The following is a 25,863-nucleotide window of genomic DNA, read 5'->3' on the forward strand; positions in this document are numbered from 1 at the left end:
TCGAACTATAATTTGCGCTTCTTTTATTGGTATAGCTCCGACGCGGGCAAGTTTTACGGACCTATGTATTTTTTTTCCCAGTATAATAGGCCGTGTTTTAATGTGGAATTGCCATGTTAATTATTTGATGTTTGGATTGAAAATGTCAAAGAGAAACTATGTAAATATATTGATAAAATGGACGGCAAACAAGGCTAGAATAAAACCTCGAACGAAACCTTTTATTTGCCTACAGCAAATGAATTCAATACTTCCTAGACGTTGTTCAACGTATATGTGCAAATCCACGACCGAGTGGAAACAACTCGGGTGCTGGAAGTGGAGAATTTCAAATTGAGGACACACAAAATATAAGGAAATGTAACAAATCGTACCATTTTGTACGTTTTTGTTAGATTTCGGACCTTTTTTACGTTTTATTACAGTTTGCTACATTTTATTACATTTTGTTGCGTTTTATTACAATTTATTACAAATACATTAATCCAGGATTTCATGGGGGTCTCTTCTTTGTAACGACAAATCTAACAATACGTAAAAAAGTATAACAAAATGTAAAAATTGTCTGTAAGCGTAATATTATATGAGAAAATGGCGACTTTTTTATTTTCTTACTTCTGCTTACATCCTTTGACTTTTTCTTACAATTTCTTATGCATTGTTACATTTTATTATAAAATTAACAATTAAAAAATATATTGACTATATAAGGCGGTAAAACAACATATGTAATAAAATGTAAAAGAAAGTTAACAAATCTGAAAATGTAAGAAAGTGTACAAAAACGTATGAGAATAAAGGTCCGAAATCCAACAAATAGGTACATTTTCTTACATTTTTTTTACGTTTTATTACAATTTATTACATTTTTTTCCACTAGGGTACCAAACCAATTTTTTTTCAGTTCTTTAAACCTTTCAATACGAGAAAATGCGCGCGTGCATGGCCGATCGCTTGCCAAACCTTTTTCGGGGCAGTTGAAATTCTTTTGTGGGAATTCAACTTTGGAGAAAATGTGCGAAAACTGTAGCCACGATTCAGCTTTGCCCACTCAGTGTCTGAAAGCGTAACTCAAAAATATGTTCTACTATAGGATTGAAGCATCAGAAGAGAGCTCTAATTAAAGGGCTGGTGGGTTAAAAATGGTTGCTCAGTCAAAAGTTGTCTAGGCTTGAAAATAGCAAAAAAATCACAAATACATAGATTTTTTACAAAAAATTTTTACTTTTGCTCTGAGCGGTAAATTTAAACCACCCGTGGCTCAAATTGAAGCTCTCTTCTCCTATTTTCGTTTTAAAAATTCGGATTAACATTTCAATTGTTTGATCAGCGATATATATATATATGCCTCTCAATTATGTCCGTTTTTTGACCTTTCTCGAATCGTCATTTTATACAGTTAATCGTAAAATTTAATTGTTCATCTAAATGTTCAAAGTGAAAGCGAAAGAAACGGGCTTGACCGAAAGGATTTTAAAAATAGGAAAAATCGCTGATTTTCGTAAACATTGGAAAAATTGTTGATTATCAAGCCTAGAAACTTTTGACCTAGGCAACCATTTCTAACCCACCAGCCCTCAAAATAATACTTTTTTCTCATACTTTGATCCTATTAAAAGACATTTTTTTATTCCACCGACAGACAAAAAGTGGAAATTTTCTGGTTTTCGTTAATTTCCTCTGGGTTGAATTTCAACTGGTCCAGAAAAACGTTCGGCAAGCGATCGGTGATGCGCGCGGGCATTTTCTCACTTCACTCAGATAGCCCAAGGAACCGAAAAACGTTGGTCTGTGTGCCCTCAATTTGAAATTCTCAACTTCTAGCACCCGAGTTGTTTCCACTCGCTCGTGGATTTGCACTATATACAGCTGTCATAATCATTGCCGATACCCGCCTTATAGCGTTCCGAAAACCTCCTCATATACTGGACGACCTCTTCGGAGCTTCAAAGTCCTCTATAAGAAGAAGCGAATTACCAGAGTTGAGCGATGAGTCTTTGTGCCGGTCGTGACGGGTATCTATACATTTTTCGTCACGTGCAAAACTATGAATATGGCCATAGGGTGCTTTATGAATGTTCTTATGTGCCCTAATATCAATCGAACGATATATACTAAAGGTTGATCTTGATTGAATTTCAGAAAAGACGACATGTCGAGTGGGCGATCGCGCTCAAAAGCGAAGAGCAGAAAAGAAGATGGAGAGAAGATTCCTGTCACTTGGATATCAGTACAGCCAGATGCCTCCACGAGGACGAGCCTGCGCAGCGTTGCAGATTATTTGGTAAGGCTACCGCGAATTATGAACGTTACATTTTCGTAGCAACTGCGCGATAAATCGGCGGGTAATTTGAATGCTCGCCTTGCAGTCAGAGAAGGAGACGGAATCGCCGTTGTCGCAGCACCGGCCCAACAGAAGCTTGCGTCTGAGTCCGGCGAGCTTGCAGGCACTAGAACGCGCGGAAAGGCTCGTGGAAGACGCCGAGAGGCAGCTGTCTCGACTGAATTTCGACGCTGTTCTCGCTGACGCCTGCGATGGAGACAGGTGAGTTTCTAGACAACTGTGTACACAATTCAATATCGTTGCGCGCTAAAGTATAAAATCGAACGAAGCGACAGGTTGCTCGACGAGACTAGCGCCTACATCCGAAGGATCGTGGCGACGAGCTTCGAGACAGGCGCGTACGAGCCGGCACCGATCAGCGAAACGCTCATTCCCGCCAGATCTAAATCCAGGCCGAGTTCGGCAAGCGCATCAGCCAGTGGAAGAGCGACGGGGCCGCGGGGGCCGTCGGAGAGCAAGCCGGCTGCACCGGCGATCGACGACGACTGTCCGCTGTGCTGCGGCAAAAGCGCCCGCGCCGCTGCCCAAGCGCCCGCCGGCGGCTGCGTCGGCAGCGACAAGCTGAGCGTCCAACGCGGTCCGGCTATCAGCATCAAGGCGGACTTGTGCGTCCGGACCTCGAGGATAGTCGACATCCAGCCATCGGGGGATCCGCTGCCGACGTGGCCCCGAGCTGCTCCCGCCGACAACGTCGCTAGCTTCCAGTTCCAGCACGAGTCCTTCGCCAACGGCGAGAGCGCTGCCGCAGAGAAGCTCGAGGCCTCTGGAAGGAAGGACGCGACGACGTCCGTCACCGGGCTCGTGCAGCCAGCCGAGCCGGCCGGCAATCGCAGCCCTGCGGCTTCCGAGCCGCCGGAGTCCCTGCCGAAGCTCGACGCGTCGTCGGACGCGGACTTGAGTCTGGGCGAGCCGGGGATCATCGCGGACCTCGACGCTCTGCTGAGCCAGCAGCGCACGATCATTAGGAGGGTTCACCAGAGCAGCCAAGCCCTCGAGCAACTTCTGCGGAAGAGCGACAACGGCGCCGACTACTCCGCCGGGAGCTTCGACTCCGTCCACTGCAGCCACGACTCGCTGCAGGCCGGCTCTGCGGCTGCCGCGAGCATCCGCGAAAGCTGCCAGTCCGACGCCGGCTTCATAGAGAATCTCAAGAGCTCGTCGCTGCAGCTCCCGAAAGCCGGCGATCTGACCGCCGATTCTACGGCGAGGAGGAGAGTCGAGAAGGAGATCGGCGAGAACGGGGCTTCCATCGGCGTCAGCGCGAATCGCGGGGAATCGAGGGCTACCAGCGATATCGACACCGGCAAAGTGAATGAGAGCGGTTTCATCGACGCGAACAGGAACAACAGCGAAGAAGCCGAGGAGAAAGAGTCGAGAGGTCCCGGCGTCAGTAGCGTCAGCCAAGCGATCGGCGAGGAACAGGGCCCGGGCCGGGATTCCCTCAACATCGACGATAAACGGATCGGCGAGAAAGGGTCAGGAGACGCGATCGGCATAGTCGACGAGAGAGGGGAAACCGGAGGCGAAGACTCCCTGCACAAGACCTCTCACCTCGTAGACAGCCTGTCCGATGATCAGTCGCTCAGGCAACTCTCTGACCAGCTCATGGTTCAAAGTCAACTCGATTCCAAAGCCGCGCAGGATAATCGGCACGATGGCGTCCTGACTGCATCAGCAGAGCTCATCGTCGGTAGACAAACGTCAGTTGGTCTCGACCGAGCTACCACGAGGGAGTACAGCAGAGTATCCGCCAATAACCGGTAATAAGGCTGTTAACAGCATTTACTCATTCTTTCTTCCTCGTGCATCCGGGGGATAGTGGTGCGCACTTTTGCGAACATTAGTTCATCTTCGCAAACTTCGTTTTTTCTCCTTAGGCACGTAGCACACTATTGTGTACTACGAGAAAAACTCGATTTGCCGTTCAAAATGAAAAATAATTATAATTACCATCCGGTACATTACAAATGTAGTCCATTAACTCGCGACTTTCTAGCTATTAGGGAAGATGCGTCCAGCACATTTGGCTCCCAGGTATGGATGAGTTTTGGAATGTGCCTTTTGTTAAGTGCCTGAGAAAAAAATAGAATTGTATGGGATGGATATCGTTGATTTTAATTTTACCAAGTTCATCCTTTTCTTCTTGTGTATAACGCTTTATGCCTTGTGAATCGAGTCGAATCCGCGAGTTTTTTAAAAATATTTTTATTCGAAAAAGATTTTTATTCTCTTCTATGATTTATAGAATGCCTTGCGGATAAGATGCATTGAAGTAGAAAATTCCATGATAGCGCCAAAATCATCAGTAATGCAACTAAAAGTGGCCGTATTCCAATTCGGCGCTAGACCGATTGAGAAACTCGAAAATTGCACCTTCTAGTGCACGGGCTATCTATTCGAGATGGTTCCGTTATTAAAGATATGTTAACATTTTTTTAGTGCTATGAAAAAATGAATATATTCAGAGCTAAAATTAACCATTGTGCAGGGCGCCACTTTTTGCATATTTGTGTAACAAAAGTATCAATTCGTATTTTCATCATGTGTGCAAAAGGTTTCGACTGAAAAATAGCCATAATGAACGCATCTTGCCTGCATGATTTTTTTTTCTTTACTTTTATAACTTTCAAAATCACAAATAATCATTTATTCGCCGCGAATTGTGTGCAATATCGAGTTCCAGGGTTGGACAATTGCTTTTTTTTATATTCTTCGTTTCACGAAAGCACTTATCCCCCTCTCTATACCTTCATATGTAAGTAATATATGCGCACTAATAAATGCTCGTTTACCAAAACACACAGGCCCTTGCTAACAGCGTATCAACACGACGGGATCGTCCTGCTCGAGCCGCCGTCATCCGTTCATCAGAAGCTTAATCTGCTGGAAAAGCTCGAATCCTGTTCCATTCCCAATCGGCATCATTATTGCAAGCGGCTACCCTTCAGCTCGACCGTGCTTAGCGACGCGGCGCAACCGGCAGGCTCTAACGCCGAATCGGTAACTGCTTAATACTTTTCTTTGTTTTGCGCACGCTGGTTATTCGTATTTATTATGCTATTTATTATATGCAGTCCGAATTGTCATCGGAAGCAGCGCACTCCGAAGGGGAATTCTGCCTGAGTAGTTCGGCTTCCTATTCTTTGGGAGAGGTGCGTCGGAAAAACGTCAACTCCATCGCTGGATCTCAGAGCTGCTCGACAAAAGTTTCATCCACCAGCAGCGCTATAAGCCAGCTCGAAGCAGTACGTAATCAAGCCACTTTTTTCTAGATGAATCTATCTTTTTTCTGGATTTTCTCATACACGCAACATAGTAAGTCGTACCCAGAACCGCAGAACAATATTGTTTTTCAGCCACCGTTTCAATGCAGCATTGGTGAATTAATTGGGCCAAGTTATAACCAAGTAATAATTGCCGACAAGTGACGAGATGTTCTTTTCTATAGTATACACGCATTAAATAACGATTTATTTGATAATAATTTATTTTCTTATTTTGACGTGACAATTACAACAGTTAAATGTGTACCAGATAATAATATAATTTATTGTATACATTATGTAACTTGTTTCTTTCGCCCTCCCTCCCACCCTCCCTCTCTCTCTCTCTCTCTCTCCCCCATCATCAGCTGTCGAAATTGCAGGGAAATGTGGGAGATCATCAGCAAATTGGGACTACGCGGCAAAGACCAGTCGGAGACTCAACTTCCGCTCTCGGTCGACGCACTGGAAAATCGCAAATGTCAGGCCGATTCCAAAAGTGCGTGATCCTTCAGACGCTGGCGATCTTCGCCCGAAAGCATTCTCTCTCCAGCCGCTAAACTTTTTGAGGTAGTTGCGCTAAATCAAATTAACGGTTATTTAACCAGTAGAAATGAGTTGTCGATTGGCTCTCAGTGGGGAGGACTCCGAGCTCGGGTTTCGGGTGTACACTCGATCGGAAGAGAGACGCGATTTTATTTGTTTTTAACGGGGATAACAAGCGCAGAATGTCGTAGGTACAACCCCGACTCGAGGTGATTTACTAACTAACAAGCGAAAATAATATTAAAATAATAATATTAGCTACTAAAAAAAGATAATAAGCCCGCTTGGGCGGGCTCGCAAAAACATAACCTGCACCTGCAGGTGCTGAAAACACCAAGCATGGCCGACAGATCTAGAAAAAAAGAACTAACACAACAACAAAGTGCTCAACAAAGACTACAATTTTTACGCACATATACTAGCCCGAATGTAGTTATTAATAATGGACGAAGAGGAGAAAAGAACAATCCCATTAACAGCCTAACCAGTTCAAGTGGAAAAAAAGGCGAAACCAAATCACTTGTACAATCAAGGTTGAATCACATAAAACTAAAAACTGATCCAAAAGATGACAAAAATCTACCTATAAAGCCAACGGATGCTATAATAACTGAGGAACAATCCAAAACTACTAAAGAATATGAGACGAGCCAAAATGAAAATATAAACGATCCAAATAAAGCTGATGGACTGGATATAGATAATCTAGGAGCTGTTGAAATTGCAAGCATAATCCACACACCCGAAGAAACGAAAGAAAGATGAAATAGAAAACACGACAAACACCCAAATTGATCAAATTATGGCCACTCAAATTACTCAAAATGAAACACAGATTGGTAATGATAGCGCTAAGAACCAAGATAATAAAAATAAAAAGAGATCAGCTTCAGAGCAATGGCCGTTGTCCCCCCCCCCCCATCATCTGAACAACAAATCAAAAAAATTAACAGCATTTCTAGAAAAAATCTTTTCAATAATTCTGCTTCACCAACTATAGAAAACAATGAAAAAATAAAAGAAGTTATGATAACAATGCAGCTAACTTACCATCAGAGTATGACATTACCATTCCCACACAGCATGAAAGATTTCAATGAAATATTTCGAAATATTTCAGTGAAATATATCCACGGAATATTTCTGAAACCTTCCAGTAATATTCCATAGAAGAGCTATCAACCGACTCAATGGAAATATTTCATAAATATTTTGTTGGAATCTATGAAATTCCTTTTTAAATATTTCAATATGTTCTTTAGGAAATCTTACATAAATATTTCATAAAATATTGCTCAGAATTATTTACTTAATAATACACTGAAATATTTTGCGGAAGATTTTTGGAATCTTTTTTAAACATTTCTTTGGAACTTTTGTAACGAATTTTTAAACATTTATCAAAAAATTTATGAAATATTCCATAGATATATCTTGTAAACTTTTACATAATTATTTCTTCATTATTACAATGGAATATTTCTTAAAATATTTATGAAATAATTCTTTAATATTTTATTGGAACTTTTCAAATAAATTTTGGATATTTCTTGAAATATTTCAGGATTATTCCATACATATGTCTCGAAAACTATCATGTAATTAGTTCGGAAATATTCCAATGGAACATTTCTTGAAATACTTATGAAATAATTCTTTAATATTTTATTGGAACTTTTTAAATAAATTTTGGATATTTCTTGAAAGATTACCAGTAATTACCAGGACCGTATAAAGTATACTTACAATCTACCCTATTGAAAATATATACCAGGTGGATTTTCCATATGGATAATCTACATGGATTCATGTGGATATTCCACCTGGATATCCAGGTATATATTTTCAACAGGGTATCGACACTCAAAAAAAAAAGAATAGATGCAATTATAATAGCCAAAATGATAATCCCACTTTTTCCGGCTAAGGACTCCATCATTGAAATCAAGCAACTAAGCTATAATAAAATTTGCATTATAGTCAATTATAGAAATGTAGCAAACGCTATAATAAATATGCCCAATTTGAAAGAATCACAGATTAAAGCTTTTATTCCAAACCATCTACTAACAAAACAAGGGGTCATAAAAGGAATCCCTGCAGATATATCTGAAGAAGAGCTAAAACAATACATAGAATTAGATTCACCATTTGGTTCTCTTGAATTAGTTCATGTTAGAAGATTCACTAAAAGAATTTACAAAAAAGCTGCAGATAAAGTAGAAATCTTACATACGACAACTATCCAAATTTCAGTCAAAGGGCAATTTTTACCATCTGAAGCTAAAGTTTTAAAAGTTATTTATTCTATTGAAACTTACTATCCTCAAGTTAGACAATGTTATAAATGTTTCAGATTTGGTCCTATTAAAACAAATTGCAAAGCCCCAAATGAAAGATGCATACGATGCGGAAATAACAGACACGAAAACATTAACGAATGCCCACACAGTCAAACCCAACCAATCTGTCTACACTGCAATCAAAAGCATTTACCTACAGATTAAAACCTAAAGTTGTCCAAAAAGGATAGAAGAACAAAAAATCAAAGATATGGCAACTAATTACAATCCATCTATAGCAGAATTAAAAAATCAACTAAAAAAGAAACAATCCTACAATAATTCACAATTTCCACTAATCAAAAAATCAACACATACTGATATAATACCAGTAGAACCACAAAACCTTATGCTGTTTGCCGATAAAGTGAAGTCCAACATTGCCCAAAGCAAAACTACACCAAACCAAGAAGCTCGACCCAGCGAGCAAAGCCTAGATCAAATAAATAATCAGTTCACTCAAATGACCCCTTCCAAAACAAACAAACATAGAATCAAATCTCAAAAAAGAGAAGGATTCACTAAATTACATAACGATTGTCTATCTTACCAAAATGGTAATCCTAACTTAAAATTCAAAACACAATCAAACAGACCAACAGTGATTTCTTCTACACAACTACTCTGGGTATAGATCAAAATCAAGAAAATTATGAAATCTATGAAAATCTAATTTTCAATACAAACTATGATAAAATTAGCCTCCTAGAGAAGGTCCTCAAAGATTTGCCACTCGAAGACATAGCCAGAATAAGTACCCTGGTAGAAAATTAACGGTTCGGATTTGCTAAGACCTTTAGACTTAGCTAACTGCTTTAACGGTTGCTAAGCTAAAATTGAACAAAAAATGTGGCTTAGGAACCGCTAAGTTTTCAAGATGTCTGCCGGAGCTTAATTTGAGGTTAAGAGGTTAGGATAATCAACAGCTAAATTAATCAGTTACATTTTATTAATATTCCATTTGTTTATATTTGATACAGTCCTACTCCACTATCTGAACAAGATTTGTATGATATGCATGCACTGCACTTCATTTCACTTGACCGTACCAAGTCATCAACTGTATTTTCATAATGTCATGCTGTCTGATTAAATAAAATAAATAGAAATTGTTTGTATTAGCATGATAAAAGTGCAAAATGCCCTGTTCAACAAAACTAAACTAAAAATGAATCCATTTAAACACTCATTGTGGCTACGAGTACATTAGATAAGAATTTCACATTTTTCTTTCCATTGGTGATTTTGGACCAAAATCTCAAATTAGTCAATTAAAGTGATAACACAATAAAGATTATTTAAACTTATTTATCATCTCTTGGCATTTCCAAAAAGAATACATATCAATACCTTTCCATTTGCAGTTCAAAAGTTATTGGAAAATTCTTATCGTCCAAAATTGAAAACCACGTCCCAAAGCTTAAAATACTTTTGAATCTTCTGAATAGCTTCTAAACTGCAAATTGAAAGGTATTGATATGTATTCTTTTTAGAAATGCCAAGAGCTCGATAAATAAGTATTGTGTTATCACTTTAATTGACTGATTTGAGATTTTGGTCCAAAATCACTGATGACAAGAAAAATGTGAAATTCTTATCTAATGGCTGTATCAAATCTAAAAAAATTTGAATATTAATAAAATCAAACTTATTCATTAAGCTGGTAATTATCTTAACCTCTTAACCTATCTAAATATAACTTGAATATATTTTCTACAAATTGTTACATGTCCTTTGCATTTTCTAACCTTTTTTCAATTTCAATCAATTATATAGGTAAATTTATATTTATTAATAAAAGTTCTAACCTCATAATTGTATACACATGACTAGTAAACTGAATTTAAGCAAATAAAATGTAAGGAGCTGTGTTAAGCGGTTATTTAGCGGTTTTCTAAGCGGTTCCCTAGTAGAAAAAAAAATGTTATAAATTGTAATAAAACGTAAAAAAAAGTAAGAAAATGTAAGAAAATATACCTATTTGTTGGATTTCGGACCTTTTTTCTCATACGTTTTTGTACACTTTCTTACATTTTCAGATTTGTTAACTTTCTTTTACATTTTATTACATATGTTATTTTACCGCCTTATATAGTCAATATATTTTTTAATTGTTAATTTTATAATAAAATGTAACAATGCATAAGAAATTGTAAGAAAAAGTAAAAGGATGTAAGCAGAAGTAAGAAAATAAAAAAGTCGCCATTTTCTCATATAATATTACGCTTACAGACAATTTTTTACACTTTGTTATACTTTTTTACGTATTGTTAGATTTGTCGTTTCAAAGAAGAGACCCCCATGAAATCCTGGATCAATGGATTTGTAATAAATTGTAATAAAAAGTAACAAAATGTAATAAAATGTAGCAAACTGTAATAAAACGTAAAAAAAGGTTCGAAATCCAACAAAAACGTACAAAATGGTACGATTTGTTACATTTCCTTATATTTTATTACACACTTTATTACATTTTTTATTTCCACTAGGGTATTTATATACTTATATACCTATACCTATACCTACTATATACATTATACATACCTATACGTGTGTCTTACTGTCGTAGTAGCATAACGTAAGTAGTATTATAGTATATAGACTATAGTATACATGCTTTCGCAGCTCTTTGTTGACGCGCGGTGTACCTAACCTATGAAAAATTGCGCGGCGGGGTAACATATGCAATAGTTATCGATATCGCAAGTGGATCCTGTCATACCCACAGGTCACAAAGCTATTTTGCTTGCTCCAGTCGTCAGGCAACTGTGGAGGCTCGCAGCTGATCAAGTATGTGCACAGAATCGCGCTGATGCAAGAGGCAGGTATCAGCGGTACCTGTTGTCGTTCTCGACAGCCTCGGCGTTGGTCATGGGAGACCAGAAAAGGGTCATCGGCTACTGGATATCCGAAAAGAAGCGTCAAAAGTTTAACTGGACCGAGTTCGAGGATGTATGTGCCAAGGAGGGTTTCCTTCTCAAGATGGTGAGTGGCTCGCTATTTGTAACCAATGAATAATGCCCCTTGGAGAAAATTTAGCATTGACTTATTCAATTCTACAAGCCACGATTTTCCTTAGTTTATAATTAAAATGATGTTTATCATTCTTTTCGATCCCACAGATAAACATTGAAACCAGTCTAGAATCTCAGGGACCAATACATGTTTTTTTCCACAAGTTGACAGATATTTTGTCTCATGCCGAAGATGGTAATAAACATGTAAGTTAAAATTTTACTATTTATGCAAGCAAATCAAAGCAGGATTTTAAGTTTAATTTTTGTTACAGGCTAAAATCATTGTGAAAAGAGTACAAGATTACATTCGTAAGCACCCTGAATTGATAGTTATAGATCCGCTTGAAAATGTTCGCAATTTGCGGAATAGACATAGATCTTATGAAATGATACATAACGGTCTTAAGTACGATGGTGAGTGTATGTTTTTTGTTTATTAATTAATATTATCAACTGCTAATTTTTAGCTGAATTGATTTTACAGACGATGTGTTTATTCCTAACTTTGTTGAGATAAACTCCAATTGTCTACCAGAAATAATGGATTCGTTTAGAGAAAATGGGATAAAATTTCCATGCGTCTGCAAACCTCTAATTGCCCAAGGATCGAGTGATGCTCATAAGGTAATGCTATTCCTATAAAATTGTCAGTGTGACTTATTGTTACATATTTATAAGACAGTAAGAATACCTTTTTTCTCTCTATACAGATGATGGTGGTTTTTAATGAACAAGGATTTTCCGATATCCAACCACCATGCGTAGCTCAAAACTTAATCAACCACAATGCCATTTTGTACAAAATATTTATAGTCGATGACAAGTATCACATTGTTGAGAGACCTAGCCTTAAAAATTTCTATCCCAAGGACTGCGAATTGATGAATACTATATTTTTCAATTCGCACGATATTTCTAAAAGCGGATCTAACTCGAAATGGTCTGTTATATCAGCAGAAGAACATGATTTAGCTGCAAAGCCAAAGTTTCAAGTTTTTGAAAAAATTGTTGAGAGAATTGAAAAAATATTTGGTCTTCTGTTAGTTGGGGTAGATGTCGTGATAGAAAATCATACAGAGAGGTATGCTATAATTGATGTTAATGCATTTCCTGGTTATGATGGTTGGCCAGATTTTTTTGATCATCTAGTGAACAGTATAAAAAGACTATTGAAAAATAAGAAAACCATAAATTACAGTAAATGCCCTACATTCAAGAAATGCCTTAGTGATGATCTGGATTCTGGTTTTGAAAGCGACAAAAGAAAAAAGCAGTCTACGTTGTAATGTCAAGAGAACAAATCTTTTCGTAATTAAGACTGTTGTCAAGATGGATTTCATTTTATTGGTTTCTTCAATTTTCAGAGTAATGAAAATCAAATTTTTATGTTTGTGTTATTTGAAGTATTGAACCTCAGATGAACTTCTGGAATAATTTTTACAAGTATCCATACATCATCGTTAAAAACAATACTTGTGAAAAAATGACACATTAAATACATCGAAGAATTATGCCTGCATGTTGACATGTATCATTTTAACTGTAAATCTGAACATCCAAACTATTTTTTAATGTCTCGATATAACAGATCTGCTGAGAAATTGCTTTATTATATAATGTGTAACAAGCCGCGTATCCTCTTCACGGTAAGTAACTGGTATGTCTTACTGAGGTCATCTTTATAATATTTTATCGTGTTTAAAAAGCGATTATTTTACTAATTTATGTACATATGAAAAAAGATTTAATAATATTTAAAGTTTTGTAAATAATGTTAGAAAATATTTAAAAAAATATTTGTATGATTTCGAAATTCTCGAGGGTAGCAATATAAAATTGTGAACACAGTAGACGAGAAATCAACCAAAATCTATAGTTTTAATTTACATTTTAATTTAATAATTAAATCTACGATTTAATTGCGCAACTTTTGTGTTAGTGTATATTTTACGGTTCAAAGGAAGCTTATGGGTAAACAGGTAATATAGGTCTTTCACCTGCTGCATGAAAATAGTATATTACGACACTAGTGCCCGAGCGAAGCGAGATATGTCCACACGAGGGTGAAACTACTTTACCGCACTTGTGTCGTAATACACTATTTAATTTAATTTTTTACCTACTTATGAATAGATTATGACAGCGACAGTTGTTCTTATAATATCAGATAACAAAAGATTGAGTAATATTTTTTCAGATCAGAGTTATTTTAATTTAATTTTATTTGTAAGTATCTTGTAAACGAAGATAAGATACTTGATTGAGAAGATTGAGTTATTGCTCTCGAGATGAATTAAAAAATATATTTGGTGAAAACAAAATATGGTCAAATATAATTTTCTAGATTTATTGGTTCCTAATACTCATAAAATTTGTTCAATTATATTTATAATAAATATACGAAATAGTATTTAAGTTTTTGATAGATAGTAAATATTATATAAACAATTTACAGTTTTGTACATTCTTATGCTGCATTGTATTTCACATGAATAAATTTTAAAACAAATATTTCTATTTATAAATGCTTGTTACTTTAATTATTAATCCTTTTTGAGAAATTATATCTATGTATATATGACCTCTAAAAAAAATTAACTTTTAAAAAAGTAAAAGGTTAGGTGAGTTTGATATATTCCGCAACGAAATTACAGATATAGAGAAGAATTGAGATCATCAAACAAAGTCAAGTTTATTTTATTTAATCGTAATGAAGCAAGGAACAACTCTCAAGATATTTACTACGTAACTTGCCATGCCCGTTTCATTTTGTTTATTGGTGACCAACTAAAATTTTCTTTTTATATATTCCCTGTTGTAAATAATCGGATGGATATCCAGCTGGATATCTACATGGATTGACATGGATTCCATGTGGATCCAACATGGATTCCAGCTGGATAATCCACCCGGATTTCTATTCGGATATCCACTGAATTGTGACAAAATCCAGGTGGATTTTCCAGCTAAAAATCCAGCTCAAAATAATCGTTAACAAATTCGCCGAGAGCTGGGCTTGAACCCGTGATTTTTGAGTTGATAGACTTGCAACTTAACCATTTGGCTAATTCATCACTTACCTTATGATCTCATAACGTAACATACATGGTAAATCCTGCATATTCCTAATATAATGTTATAAATATGCATTAACTGATGTATAAACTTTATCATTTAAGTGGTTAAGTCGCAAGTCTATCAACTCAAAGGTCCCGGGTTCGAGCCCAGGTCTAGGCGTTTTTTTAAAGATTATTTTGAGTTGGATTTTTAGCTGGAAAATCCAATCCAATCCGATATATAAATCAGGGGAAAAACATAAAATTACCAATTATAGGCCCATCTCACTTATATCCAATGTTGCTAAAATTTTTGAAAGAATAATCTTTAACAGGCTATATGATTTTATCCAAAAAAATAACATAATATCAAAACACCAATTTGGTTTTATGAAAAATATTGACAAAAAATGCTTTAAATTATATCATACAAATTTTGTACAATAATGTAGATAAAACGATACCAACAATAGTCACTTTTCTCGACTTGGCTAAAGCTTTTGATACAGTTGACCACAAGTTGTTATTAAATAAACTGTATTGTATTGGTATTAGAGGTCAGGCATTGAATCTCCTTAGAAGCTATTTGAATAACAGATATCAAACTGTTAAAGTTGACGGTGTAGACAGTGATAGTTTACTAATAAGTATGGGTGTTCCACAGGGTACGATAATGGGTCCACTTCTATTTATTATATATATATATATATATATATATAAATGATATGCTAAAGGAGATTCCACTAGAATCAATTCTATCGTACGCAGATGATACTGCAATTATAGCAACAGGCAATACATGGATAGAGGCGCAAAAAAGTATGAATGAGTTTCTTACTGTGATATACAAATGGTTAGCGGTAAATAAGTTATCTTTGAATGTGGATAAAACAGTTTGTATTACATTTGGAAGCTATTGCGATAGTGTACCGAAACTTATTGATGTAAGAATTCAAAATAGAAAGATAGCTAGAGTTGAGTATTACAAATACTTGGGAATTGTCATTGACTACAATCTGAAATGGGATAAACACATCCAATATATATTAAAAAAGACAAAGTATCTAGTCTATATCTTTCACAAATTATCACACACTATGTCAACAGAAACTTTAAGAATGATATATTATGCTTTCTTCCACAGCATAATTAGCTATGGAATAGTAGCCTGGGATGGTGCATATAGAAATAACCGTGATTTATTACAAAGTTTACAGAGAAAAATTCTCAAGATTATCAACAAAAATACTTTTAGTATACAAGATAGTCCATTAAACCTAGAGCAAGTATTTAATTTCGAATCCCTTAAAATCCATTATCAAGATCTCATGAAATATCCACATGGAATCCACATAAATCCATATGGAATCCACATGAATCCATATAGATTATCCATATGGAAAATCCATCTGGATATCCAGGTATATATTTTCAACAGGGATTAGTGGCGATTACTCAGCCCAGCAATATATAATTTTTATTTTAGTAATGTACTATTAATGGAGATAATAACTGTCTAATACATAATTTATATTTTAGTTATGTATAATTAATGGCGAATACTCAGCCAATCAATATAAATTAATGGTTTAATAATGTATTATTAGTAGCGATTACTCAGCCAAGCAATATATAATTTATATTTTATTAATGTACTATTAATAGAGATAATAATTAACTAATGCATAAGTTAGATTTCAGTAATGTACCATTAGTAAAGATACGTCAGCCAATCAATATATTGTTAAAATTTTGGTAATGTATAATTAGTGGCGATTATTCGACCAATCAAAAAATAATTTTAATTTGAGTAACGTACTAATAGTGAAGAAGTCTCAGCAAATCAATATATAATTTATACTTTAGTATTGTTGTATTCAGTAGCGATTACTCAATCAATCAAATGATACTTCATATTTTAGTAATGTTTTATAATTAATATAATTAATTTCTGAATATTTTAGAATAGACTATGTTTTTTGTGTAAATTTTCATTTCGTCGTTTAATTTTCGTTTTTTACATTCGTTATTTGTAATATTTTTATTATTTTTGTATGCAGATTCATCATTTAAACATTTTTAATTTCTCTTTTGATGTTGTTCTTGATAGTGCAACATATAATTGACCGTGACTAAATACTGGAGTAAATATAAACCAACTTTGTCAAACGATTGGCCTTGATATTTATTTACTGTTACTCTTATTGGAAATTGCCTTCTAACCATACCAAATAATGTCTCATCTAGTGATGGAGCTATATCGATACGAGGCAATAATACTTGTTTACCGGAATATTTTCCAGTAATAATTTCTGCTGTAAGAACATATTGTTTCATACCTTTAATTATCAATCTTGTACCATTACAAAAACCACCGTCAATGTCTAAATTTCTTGTGGTGGTAATCCATTAGGTGTTAATGAATTCAAAAATTCTGTAGGTATCGTGTTTGTCACCCATCGAAATGTTCGCTCCTTGTCGAAGGCAGCTGCCTTAACACTTTAGCAGCTGACCGGGTGATGGGCTTATGAGAGCAGCACTCCCCATAAACGAGCGGAACGCTGATCTCTAACTAATCAAGCGAACCGCCGTGTTGGCCGTGCGGTGCAACCCGTGAGCCGCCAAAAGGAGAACCTGGGTGGCGAGGCGATCTGAAGTTGCATGCGGAAGTGACCTGACCCATCTTTAGCTTCCGCTGACGTGCGAGACGGGAGGCCGGAATCTAGCCAATTCTGGTCAATCGGCTTAGGCGAGTGCGTGATATCGAATGACGTCTGCCGGAAACTCTCCAGAGAGCCGAGCACCTTCGTTCGTGGTGGGAGGTTCGAGAGAGCCGAGGTGGACTAGTTCGATAGCGCGTGCTATAGCCCGGTATGATGTGCCCAGTCTGGTACCGCCTTCAGTCATGTGTTGGGGCCATGCCAGCTGCCCCTATAGACAGGGGGATCCGGGTGGTCGGACACATGCCGGGATGAAGAAAACTACTAACATGGAGACCAATAACGAACATCAAGAAAATACACAGGAAATCCTGGAATTGGAAACCCTAAGGGTGCCAACAGCACAAGACGGTGGATATCCAATTCACAAAGCAAGCAGCAGTACCAGCATAGCCAGCGCCATAAGCGCAACAGAGTACCGGTTCGAGAAGAAGGCACCGGTAGATGAAGAGAGCCAGACCATAAAGGAATGGCTAAAAGATCATGCCAGCCTGCGAGACAAGCTACTGGAAATAAGGCGCACGACCAGAGAAATGATGAAAACTCTGGAGAAGCAGAAGAACGTGAATATTACGATTAAGGATGAATTACCTATTATAGGATCCACCATAATCGAAGCTCTCACGACCCTCGACAAGATGGAAGATGCTGCAAAGAGGCAGTCCCCCCAACAACCCAGAGCGGATAATTAAAAGCCTCAGAGGACGACAAAGTCGCAGAAGAGGGAACGGGCATCATCCGACGGAGGAGATGGTACCCCCGCCAAAAAAGACAAGAAAGAGGATAGAAGGGCACCCTCCACGAGCAACAAAACTGCAGAGGCACAAGAGCCTTGGCAACTAGCGGCAGGGAGAAAGGCAAAGAAGAAGGAGAAGAAAAATCAGGAGCAAGACCAGCCTCAACAATTGAGGAAAAAGGCAGAGAGGACCCCGCGGCGGAGAGGAGATGCAATCGTCGTAAGACCGGAACCGAGAAAAACTTACGCCGAGATCTTGGGACAGATCAAGGCAAGAGGAGCTGAATACGGAGGTTAAGTATCTCAGCAAGAGAAAAGAGGGCGGCGTTCTGATTGGCGTAGGTAAGAGTGATGATAAAATGGAATCACTTAAAACGGCCATCCAAACCGCCATTGGAAAGGCAGGCACAGTCAGGGGAAAGATCTCCAGAATCACACTGGAAATTAGGGACATTGACAGTCTTACGACGCAGGACGATGTCCGCAGTGCTATCACAGCCGAGACGGGCGAAGAATATGCCAAAGTTCATCTGTTCGAGCCGAACGAGAGAGCAGAAGGTGGCAGTGGCCGAAATAGATCAGATTAAGGCAACCGCTCTGCTCAAAAAAGGGAAGATCCGTATCGGCTGGATAAACTACCGAGTGAGGGTTCGCGCGAACCCCACGCGATGTTATCGCTGCCTCGGTTACGGACACGTAAAGGCGAGATATAAAGGACCCGACAGGAGCGCCAACTACTGGAAGTGTGGCGCGAGTGGGCACAAGGCAGCACTATGCACTGTGCCAACCCGACAAAGGAGGTGTTTCTTATGCAAAGACGCTAAGATGGCTGAGGACAAGACGGTGCATGCACCAGGCACCGGTACGTGCACGGTCTTCCGGACGGCCTTAAAAGCGGCAAAAACGCAAGGATAATGGCGCGGATACTTCAAGGCAACCTGCACAGAAGTAGGCTCACCCACGATCTCCTACCGCAATTTGTAGCAGAGGAGAAAGCGGACGTCCTCCTGATAAGCGAACAGTACACGGATCGAGACACACCCGGCTGGGTGTCCAACGATGCAAGGACCGCCGCAGTCTGGGTGCCCAGGTGCAGAATCGCAGAATCAGGGACGGGGGATGACTACGTACGGGTAAGGGTGGGCCGCATCCGGGGAACTCGTCATTGGGGGCGACTTCAACGCGAGGGCTACGGAATGGGGTATGACAACAACGAATTGCAGAGGCAGGGCCATCCTCGAGATGGCAACTCGACTAAGCTTAATGGTAGCAAACGAGGGAAACACCACTACCTATCGCAGATCAGGTTTTGGGGAATCTATACCGGACGTAACTTTCGCAAGCGAAACGACAATCCGCAAAATCAGGGATTGGCATGTCATGGAGGAATATACTGCAAGTGACCACCAGTATATACTTTTTGACATCCAGGACGACCACAGAAACAGGAACAGAGAAAGAAAAAAGCGGACGCCACGGTGGAATACCCGGCGCATGAACCGGGACAGACTTGCTGAAGAGATGCAAAGGGCGGAGCTCCCATCAATTGGGCTCCCTCAGCAACTGAGCGGACGCGAAAAAGCCGAAGCACTAGTAGAACGTACAACACGTCTCATCACGGAGTTGTGCGACGCAGCTATGCCAAGGGTGTCTTGCGGCCATATAAGACACCCGGTATACTGGTGGACATAAACTCTCCGGATAAACAAACAAAAAAAAAAAACGGTGACAATATCACTTTATTTTTGTCGAATCATTAGGATCAATTTTATGTTCAAAAATTTCTGTCATTCAATCGCTTTCACAAATAAATTGTTTTAGTATTTCTCTTATATTATTTTGTAGTTCATATTCAGTCATATTTTTGTTTTCACCTGTGGCAAGTAACCAATTTTTAAATTTATTATCTTGAAGATAGTCTTGAAAATTTTGACCATGAAAAACTCCTTTTTACACATGTTTCAAGGATTTTTGTTTTGTTTCTATGCCGTACTATAGGCAGGATTTGTCTGAAGTCACCAGATATTACAATAACTTTTCCTGCAACAGGGAGGTCATTTTTACATATACCATGAAAACATTTATTAATTGCTTCAAAAGCCTGTTTTGAAACCATTGATATTTTATCCCAAATTATAATTTTTACATTTTTAATATGCTCACCATATTTTGAATTAGGACAAATATTACACGTTGTTTGTTCATTAATATTTTATGCTAATTTGAAAATACTATGGACAGTTTTTCCATTAATTAATAAATTAGCAGCAATACCAGTCCAGGCCATTGTAATGAACGGTACATTCATTTAAATTAAATATTAAATCATTACGTTATGCAAATTTATAACTTTTACCACTTCCACCGAGACCATCGATAAAACAATATTTATTTCCTATACTGTTAATTGTAGCATTAATGATCAGATCATACATTTTTTTTTGATTAGTAGACAAAGAATTAATTAATGTTTCTAAATTTTCACCGTCTTTACATACTTGTAATTCGTTATTATATTTTTCGCCATCGTAATTATTTTCAATACTAGATATATAGAAATCATTTAATCTCAACCCATGTAATAATAAAATACTTTCTGTTTTTTAAAGCTCTTTATTCTGCTTTAATTTTTGGTAATTCCGGGTCCATAAAGTGACATTTATATTTTTCGTATAATTCTAACGAATTAATAGGTCTTTGAAATACAAGAATGTATGCAAATAATTCACACATGGATTTTGGAAACTTGAATACTGCAGTTTCTGCCAAACATTTATTCCATTCTTCATTAGTACTAATAATACCTCTAGATATACAAGCATTTCCATATTTATGATAAATAATTCCATCTACAGTACGTATATCCGCAAATGATTTTGCATCACGTACATGTCACGTAAAGTACATCACACATACACGTAAATAGTACATCACGTAAAAGTCGTAGGAAAAATGCTTCACGCTTATTTGGATTTACAAAATACATTCTACTAATGAGAGGTTTTATAAATTTTTTTCTTTTATTCGATTTTTTGTTTTTTTATTAAATACATAATGGTACGGAATTTTGTAATATAAATATTGTGTTGCATTTTTATCTTCTTTATTTAATTTAAACCAAGATGTCAATGTAGTATGGACATTTTCTATCAATCATTTCGTGTTCACATCTTTCTTGATAAGAAATATATTGTTCATCTTCTTCATGAACAGCTAATCTTTTAATTACATAAGATTGCTCATGTACCCTGGTAGAAATTGGCCGATTTAAAATGGTGAAAAAGCTAAGAACTTGGTAGTTTTCTTTGTCAGTTCTTGTTACAAGATGTAAAGCTTTTTATCCTAGTTCTTTGGCAAATTAACCTAAAAACTGGCAAGTTCTTGTGTTAAAATCCTAAGAACTTGCTAGTTTCTAGATTAATTTCTACCAGGGTTTATATGCTTTTGCATAAGGATTGTTTAAAGATAAAAAAGTACATAAAAATTCTAATATTTTTGAATCGGGTTTATCAATTTTATAGTTATTTGCTAATATTTATTTGCAATTTCATTGCCAATAATATACAATTGGCCATATTTCGGGTCTTCGTTTTCATTCCGATGTAATAAATATGAATTATGATATACCTGTCTTTATTATATTTAATATAATAATATAACTTAACTTTAAGTTAAGTAAGCCATTGATTGAACAAAACAATTTTTTTTTTGCTTTATTATGATTAAATATAATAAACTTGACTTTGTTTGATTGATCTCAGTTCTTTTTTATCTGCAATTTCGGTGCAGAATATATCAAACTCGCCTAACCTTTTACTTTTTTAAAAGTAAATTTTATGTGTGTATATATATATATATATAAAAGGTCTAAATTAGTATACTTTAACAATCCGGGGCCACGCAAGTAGTAAAGATATGTATTACATCCGAATGAAAACGAAGACCCGAAATATGGCCAATTGTATATTATTGGCAATGAAATTGCAAATAAATATTAGCAAATAACTATAAAATTGATAAACCCGATTCAAAAATATTAGAATTTTTATGTACTTTTTTATCTTTAAACAATCCTTATGCAAAAGCATATAAACCCTGGTAGAAATTAATCTAGAAACTAGCAAGTTCTTAGGATTTTAACACAAGAACTTGCCAGTTTTTAGGTTAATTTCTACCAGGAAAATGATGTATAAAATAGATAATATTAATGCTCATAAAAATAATATAGCACCTCCTGAAATAGTAATATCATTAACACGTGATAATCATACAAAGAATAAATCATATTTCGCAACATGTAATGAAGTTGCTGTTTTATATATAGGAAATTATAGCGAACCTCCGTTTGAGCGTGATATACGTATTTATCCAAAAACTGAAAAACCACAACAAATAAATATTCTCAGTAAACATCTTGACTCAATGACATATTTTTTGATATTACCTTTTGGTCATTCAGGATGGCAACCTTATATGAAATATACAAAAAAAAAGAATATAAAAATAATAATATATCTACACTACAGTTTTATTCATATAGATTAAGCATACGTGGTGATTTCAATCCTTATTTGAATTTGTAAAATTTATCACAATAATTTATTTTTGTTGTTTGGACAAGGATCGAAGGATGTCGATTATATTACTTACGTACTCACCAAGCACAATTAAGAACTGAAATGTATAAAGGATTAATGGATAACGTTTCCAATCGGGCAAATATTGATAATTCTCGAATCGGAAAACTAGTAATATTACCATCATCTTATATAGTCCTAAATCATCTTATATAGTCACAAAATTATTTAGATTCAATGACTTGACTACAAGTCGACGGAAAACCAGATATTTTTATAACAATGACTTGTAATCCAAATTGGAAGGAAATTCAAGAGAATTTATTACCGTATGAAAGCACAATAGATCGTCCTGATTAAATCTCAAGAGTCTTCCATGAAAAAGTTAAATTTTTAAAAACCGAACTTCTAAAAAATAATATTTTTGGTAAAGTTAAAGGTTATGTTTACGTAATAGAATTTCAAAAAAGGGGATTACCATATATTCATATGTTATTATGGTTGCATATCAATGATAAATTTCGAGATACTGATCAAATTGATTCTATCATAAGTGCTGAAATACAAAATGAAAATGAATATCCAAGATTATACAATAGAGTAAAAAATAATATGATACACGGTCCCTGTGGATTACAAAATAAAAATTGTGTTTGTATGAATGAAGATAAACACGAAACACGTTGTACTAAAAATTTTCCTAAACCTTATGTCAATCAAACCCATTATAATTCTGATGGTTACCCTTCTTACCGACGAAGAAAAAATAATAATAAAATTACGTTTTCGAAACATAGGATTGCAGATAATAGTTTTGTCGTACCGTATAATGCATATTTATTATTACTTTTAGAATGTCATATTAATTTAGAAATATGTAGTACGATTAAAGCTATAAAATATTTGATTAAATATTTTCATAAAGGTCCTGATGCAGCTCTTGTGAAATTTGCAAATGAACATAATCCAGGTAATGAAGACAATGTAAACGAAAATAACGATAGATATAAATATGATGAAATATCAGAACATCTCTCCACCAGATATGTATGTGCACCTGAAACTATATATCGCATATGGGAATTTTTACTACCCTGGTAGAAATGATATCCAAGTTATTTGGAAGTTCTGAGGCTGTCAATCTCAGAACATAGTAGTTTTCTTTGTCAGTTTTTGTTACAAGATGTAACGCTTTTTATCCTAGTTCTTTGGCAGTTCTTAGATTGAGTATTCTTAACTATTTTCTTCCGAAGATAGTTGGTGAAATAACACGACACAGGTGCACGTGATTAATGGCGATTCGAGGTTAAAATTGGAAAATCATTACTAGCAGGCTTGTATTCGAGTTTTTTTTTTAATGAAAGTATATAGAATAATGATTTGCATGCGAAAAATCATCCGAAAAATTTCGAGCGACCGGGGACTCGAACCCGAGCCTGTACAAGGATAGCGGCGCGCCTTAGCCAACCGAGCCCGTAATCGGAATGAGTACACTTTAAATCCTTTAACGAGGATCCATTGGAGGGCAAGTCTGGTGCCAGCAGCCGCGGTAATTCCAGCTCCAATAGCATATATTAAAGTTGTTGCGATTAAAAAGCTCGTAGTTGAATCTGTGTGCCACGCTGTCGGTTCATCGCTCGCGATGTTTAACTGACATGATTGTGGGACGTCCTACCGGTGGACTTAGCCCGTAAGGGCGGTCCAGCTAATATCCCATCGCGGTGCTCTTTACCGAGTGTCGAGGTGGGCCGGTACGTTTACTTTGAACAAATTAGAGTGCTCAAAGCAGGCTATGTTCGCCTGAATACTGTGTGCATGGAATCCCACACAAAACCCAACTGCATACGTCCCCGTCGTGTGTGGGGGGAAACGCTGGTGGTCACACTCGTGACGTCCCAGTAGGCTAAATGCAGCTCTGGTAAACCTCGGAGTGGTGCCCGAGGAACTTAGACATCTTACATAGAAAAGAAACAAATAAGAAAAGATACAAGACATATTGTTAGACAGAGGGCCCTACGTTCGCTCTGCGGGCGGTAGGCTGCTCTCGTGTTCGAGGGTACAGTGGAAAAAACTGGGAGGCTTTCCAATCGGAAGGAAAGTCGTGCAAGCCTGGGCCGCAAGATAGTACCAGGGCCCGGGTTGTTCCCGCCAAACAATCGGGCTGCCCTGTAGCAGCTTGTGTAAAAACCAGCATTGCCCGAAGCGTTCCAGGTGGCACCTGGGTGGGAAACGTTAGGGGGTGCTGGACTGCAACCACCGAGGCCACGGACCGAGTAGGCGGTCTGCAATGCTTTGTAGAGAGGGATTTGGGAAACTCTCTAATTAATAATATAATGATGGAAGATGATAAGTGAAACCGCTCTAAAACACAAACTCAATGAAAAATGTCTCACAAGCAAGTAAATACTAAATTGCACACCAACAAACAGGGCATCCCACCCTCCATTTTATCAAAAGCAAAGCCAGAAATCGGCAAGAACAATGGCAACACTGTCAAAATGGAAGTAGAAGGAAACCTCAAAAGAGGAAGAGATAAAAATGGCAGTAACGAAGTCATCCCTACTAAGAAAAACACCAAAGATGACGAACAATATGCCAGTGACGAACACAAAGATGAAAACGAACTCAATGACAAAGAAAGACTGACAAGTTCAGATGTACCAAAGTACATGATGGCACACATTGGCATCCTTAAGCTTGCCTTACAGAAGAGTCCACATGAATCTAAGGCTCTTGACAGCCTTGATGCAATGATTACTCTAATCTCACAACTGAACGTGAAAGTCGCTAGACTAGAAGGCAAACTGGAAGCCAAAAAAGAAATGAGAATCCATAATACCAAGGAACCTACAAGCTATGCAAACGTAACTAAAAAGCTAATTGCTCATAAAAATCAAAGTCAATCAACAAACATAAGACCACCTGCAAAGGTTGTAATCATCAAACCTAAGGACGCACAGACAATCAAAGACCTCGATCAAGCTAAGGAAGAACTGTTTAAGAACTTCGATCCTAAAAAGGAAAAGGCAAAAATCAAAAACATTAAAAAGACGAGAAATGGTCTTCTTATAGAAACAGAAACAGATGAAGATCTGGACAAAATTAGTCAGAACAAGAAACTCCTTAAGCGCTTTGACATCAACAAACCAGTAAAGAAAATACCTAAACTACTACTATATGACGTTCCAAAAGAAATGACTGAAGATGGGATCAGTATTGCCGTATTCCAACAAAACACCGATCTTGAAATCACAGAAGAACT

The 25,863-nt window shown here is 36.9% G+C and overlaps 3 protein-coding genes across 9 annotated transcripts in view; all 3 read left to right on the top strand.

Annotated features, from left to right (window-relative positions):
- Positions 1-5,906, top strand: part of LOC100116942 — an 88,072-nt gene extending 82,166 nt beyond the window's left edge. For 3 of the 5 annotated variants that reach the window (XM_008219297.3, XM_001601257.5, XM_031932907.1), the window contains 6 exons: positions 2,143-2,284; positions 2,370-2,545; positions 2,614-4,104; positions 5,149-5,344; positions 5,419-5,589; positions 5,701-5,906. In XM_008219297.3, the coding sequence (XP_008217519.1) occupies positions 2,143-2,284; positions 2,370-2,545; positions 2,614-4,104; positions 5,149-5,344; positions 5,419-5,589; positions 5,701-5,772 (2,248 nt within the window). In that variant the 3' untranslated portion in view covers positions 5,773-5,906. Of the gene's footprint in view, positions 1-854; positions 2,016-2,142; positions 2,285-2,369; positions 2,546-2,613; positions 4,105-5,148; positions 5,345-5,418; positions 5,590-5,700 lie in introns of those variants that run through there. The other 2 variants (XM_031932906.1, XM_008219298.4) reach the window with 2 other exon arrangements.
- A 3,046-nt stretch (positions 5,907-8,952) lies between these two features.
- On the top strand, positions 8,953-14,037 carry LOC100117094 (inositol-tetrakisphosphate 1-kinase). Of its 3 annotated transcripts, XM_031932900.2 has the most exons (7): positions 8,953-9,123; positions 11,121-11,480; positions 11,618-11,716; positions 11,785-11,926; positions 11,997-12,136; positions 12,223-12,593; positions 12,711-14,037. In XM_031932900.2, exons 2-7 carry the CDS (start codon positions 11,367-11,369, stop codon positions 12,796-12,798), a joined length of 954 nt encoding a protein of 317 aa, XP_031788760.1. In that variant the 5' UTR covers positions 8,953-9,123; positions 11,121-11,366; the 3' UTR covers positions 12,799-14,037. The 3 variants fall into 3 exon arrangements, with proteins under 3 accessions (XP_031788760.1, XP_032457041.1, XP_031788759.1); XM_032601150.1 differs by lacking the exon at positions 8,953-9,123 and adding an exon at positions 9,291-9,404 and having other exon boundaries at positions 11,251-11,480; positions 12,223-14,037; XM_031932899.1 differs by lacking the exon at positions 8,953-9,123 and having other exon boundaries at positions 11,083-11,480; positions 12,223-14,037.
- Positions 14,038-17,557: 3,520 nt separating this feature from the next.
- Positions 17,558-18,322, top strand: LOC116417837 (nucleolar protein 58-like). Its single transcript, XM_031932966.1, has 2 exons — positions 17,558-17,938; positions 17,990-18,322. The coding sequence occupies exons 1-2, from the start codon at positions 17,558-17,560 to the stop codon at positions 18,320-18,322; spliced, it is 714 nt and encodes a 237-aa protein (XP_031788826.1).
- Positions 18,323-25,863: the final 7,541 nt, after the last annotated feature.

This window comes from Nasonia vitripennis, chromosome 5 (assembly GCF_009193385.2).
Source record: "Nasonia vitripennis strain AsymCx chromosome 5, Nvit_psr_1.1, whole genome shotgun sequence".
Classification (NCBI taxonomy): Eukaryota; Metazoa; Arthropoda; class Insecta; order Hymenoptera; family Pteromalidae; genus Nasonia; species Nasonia vitripennis.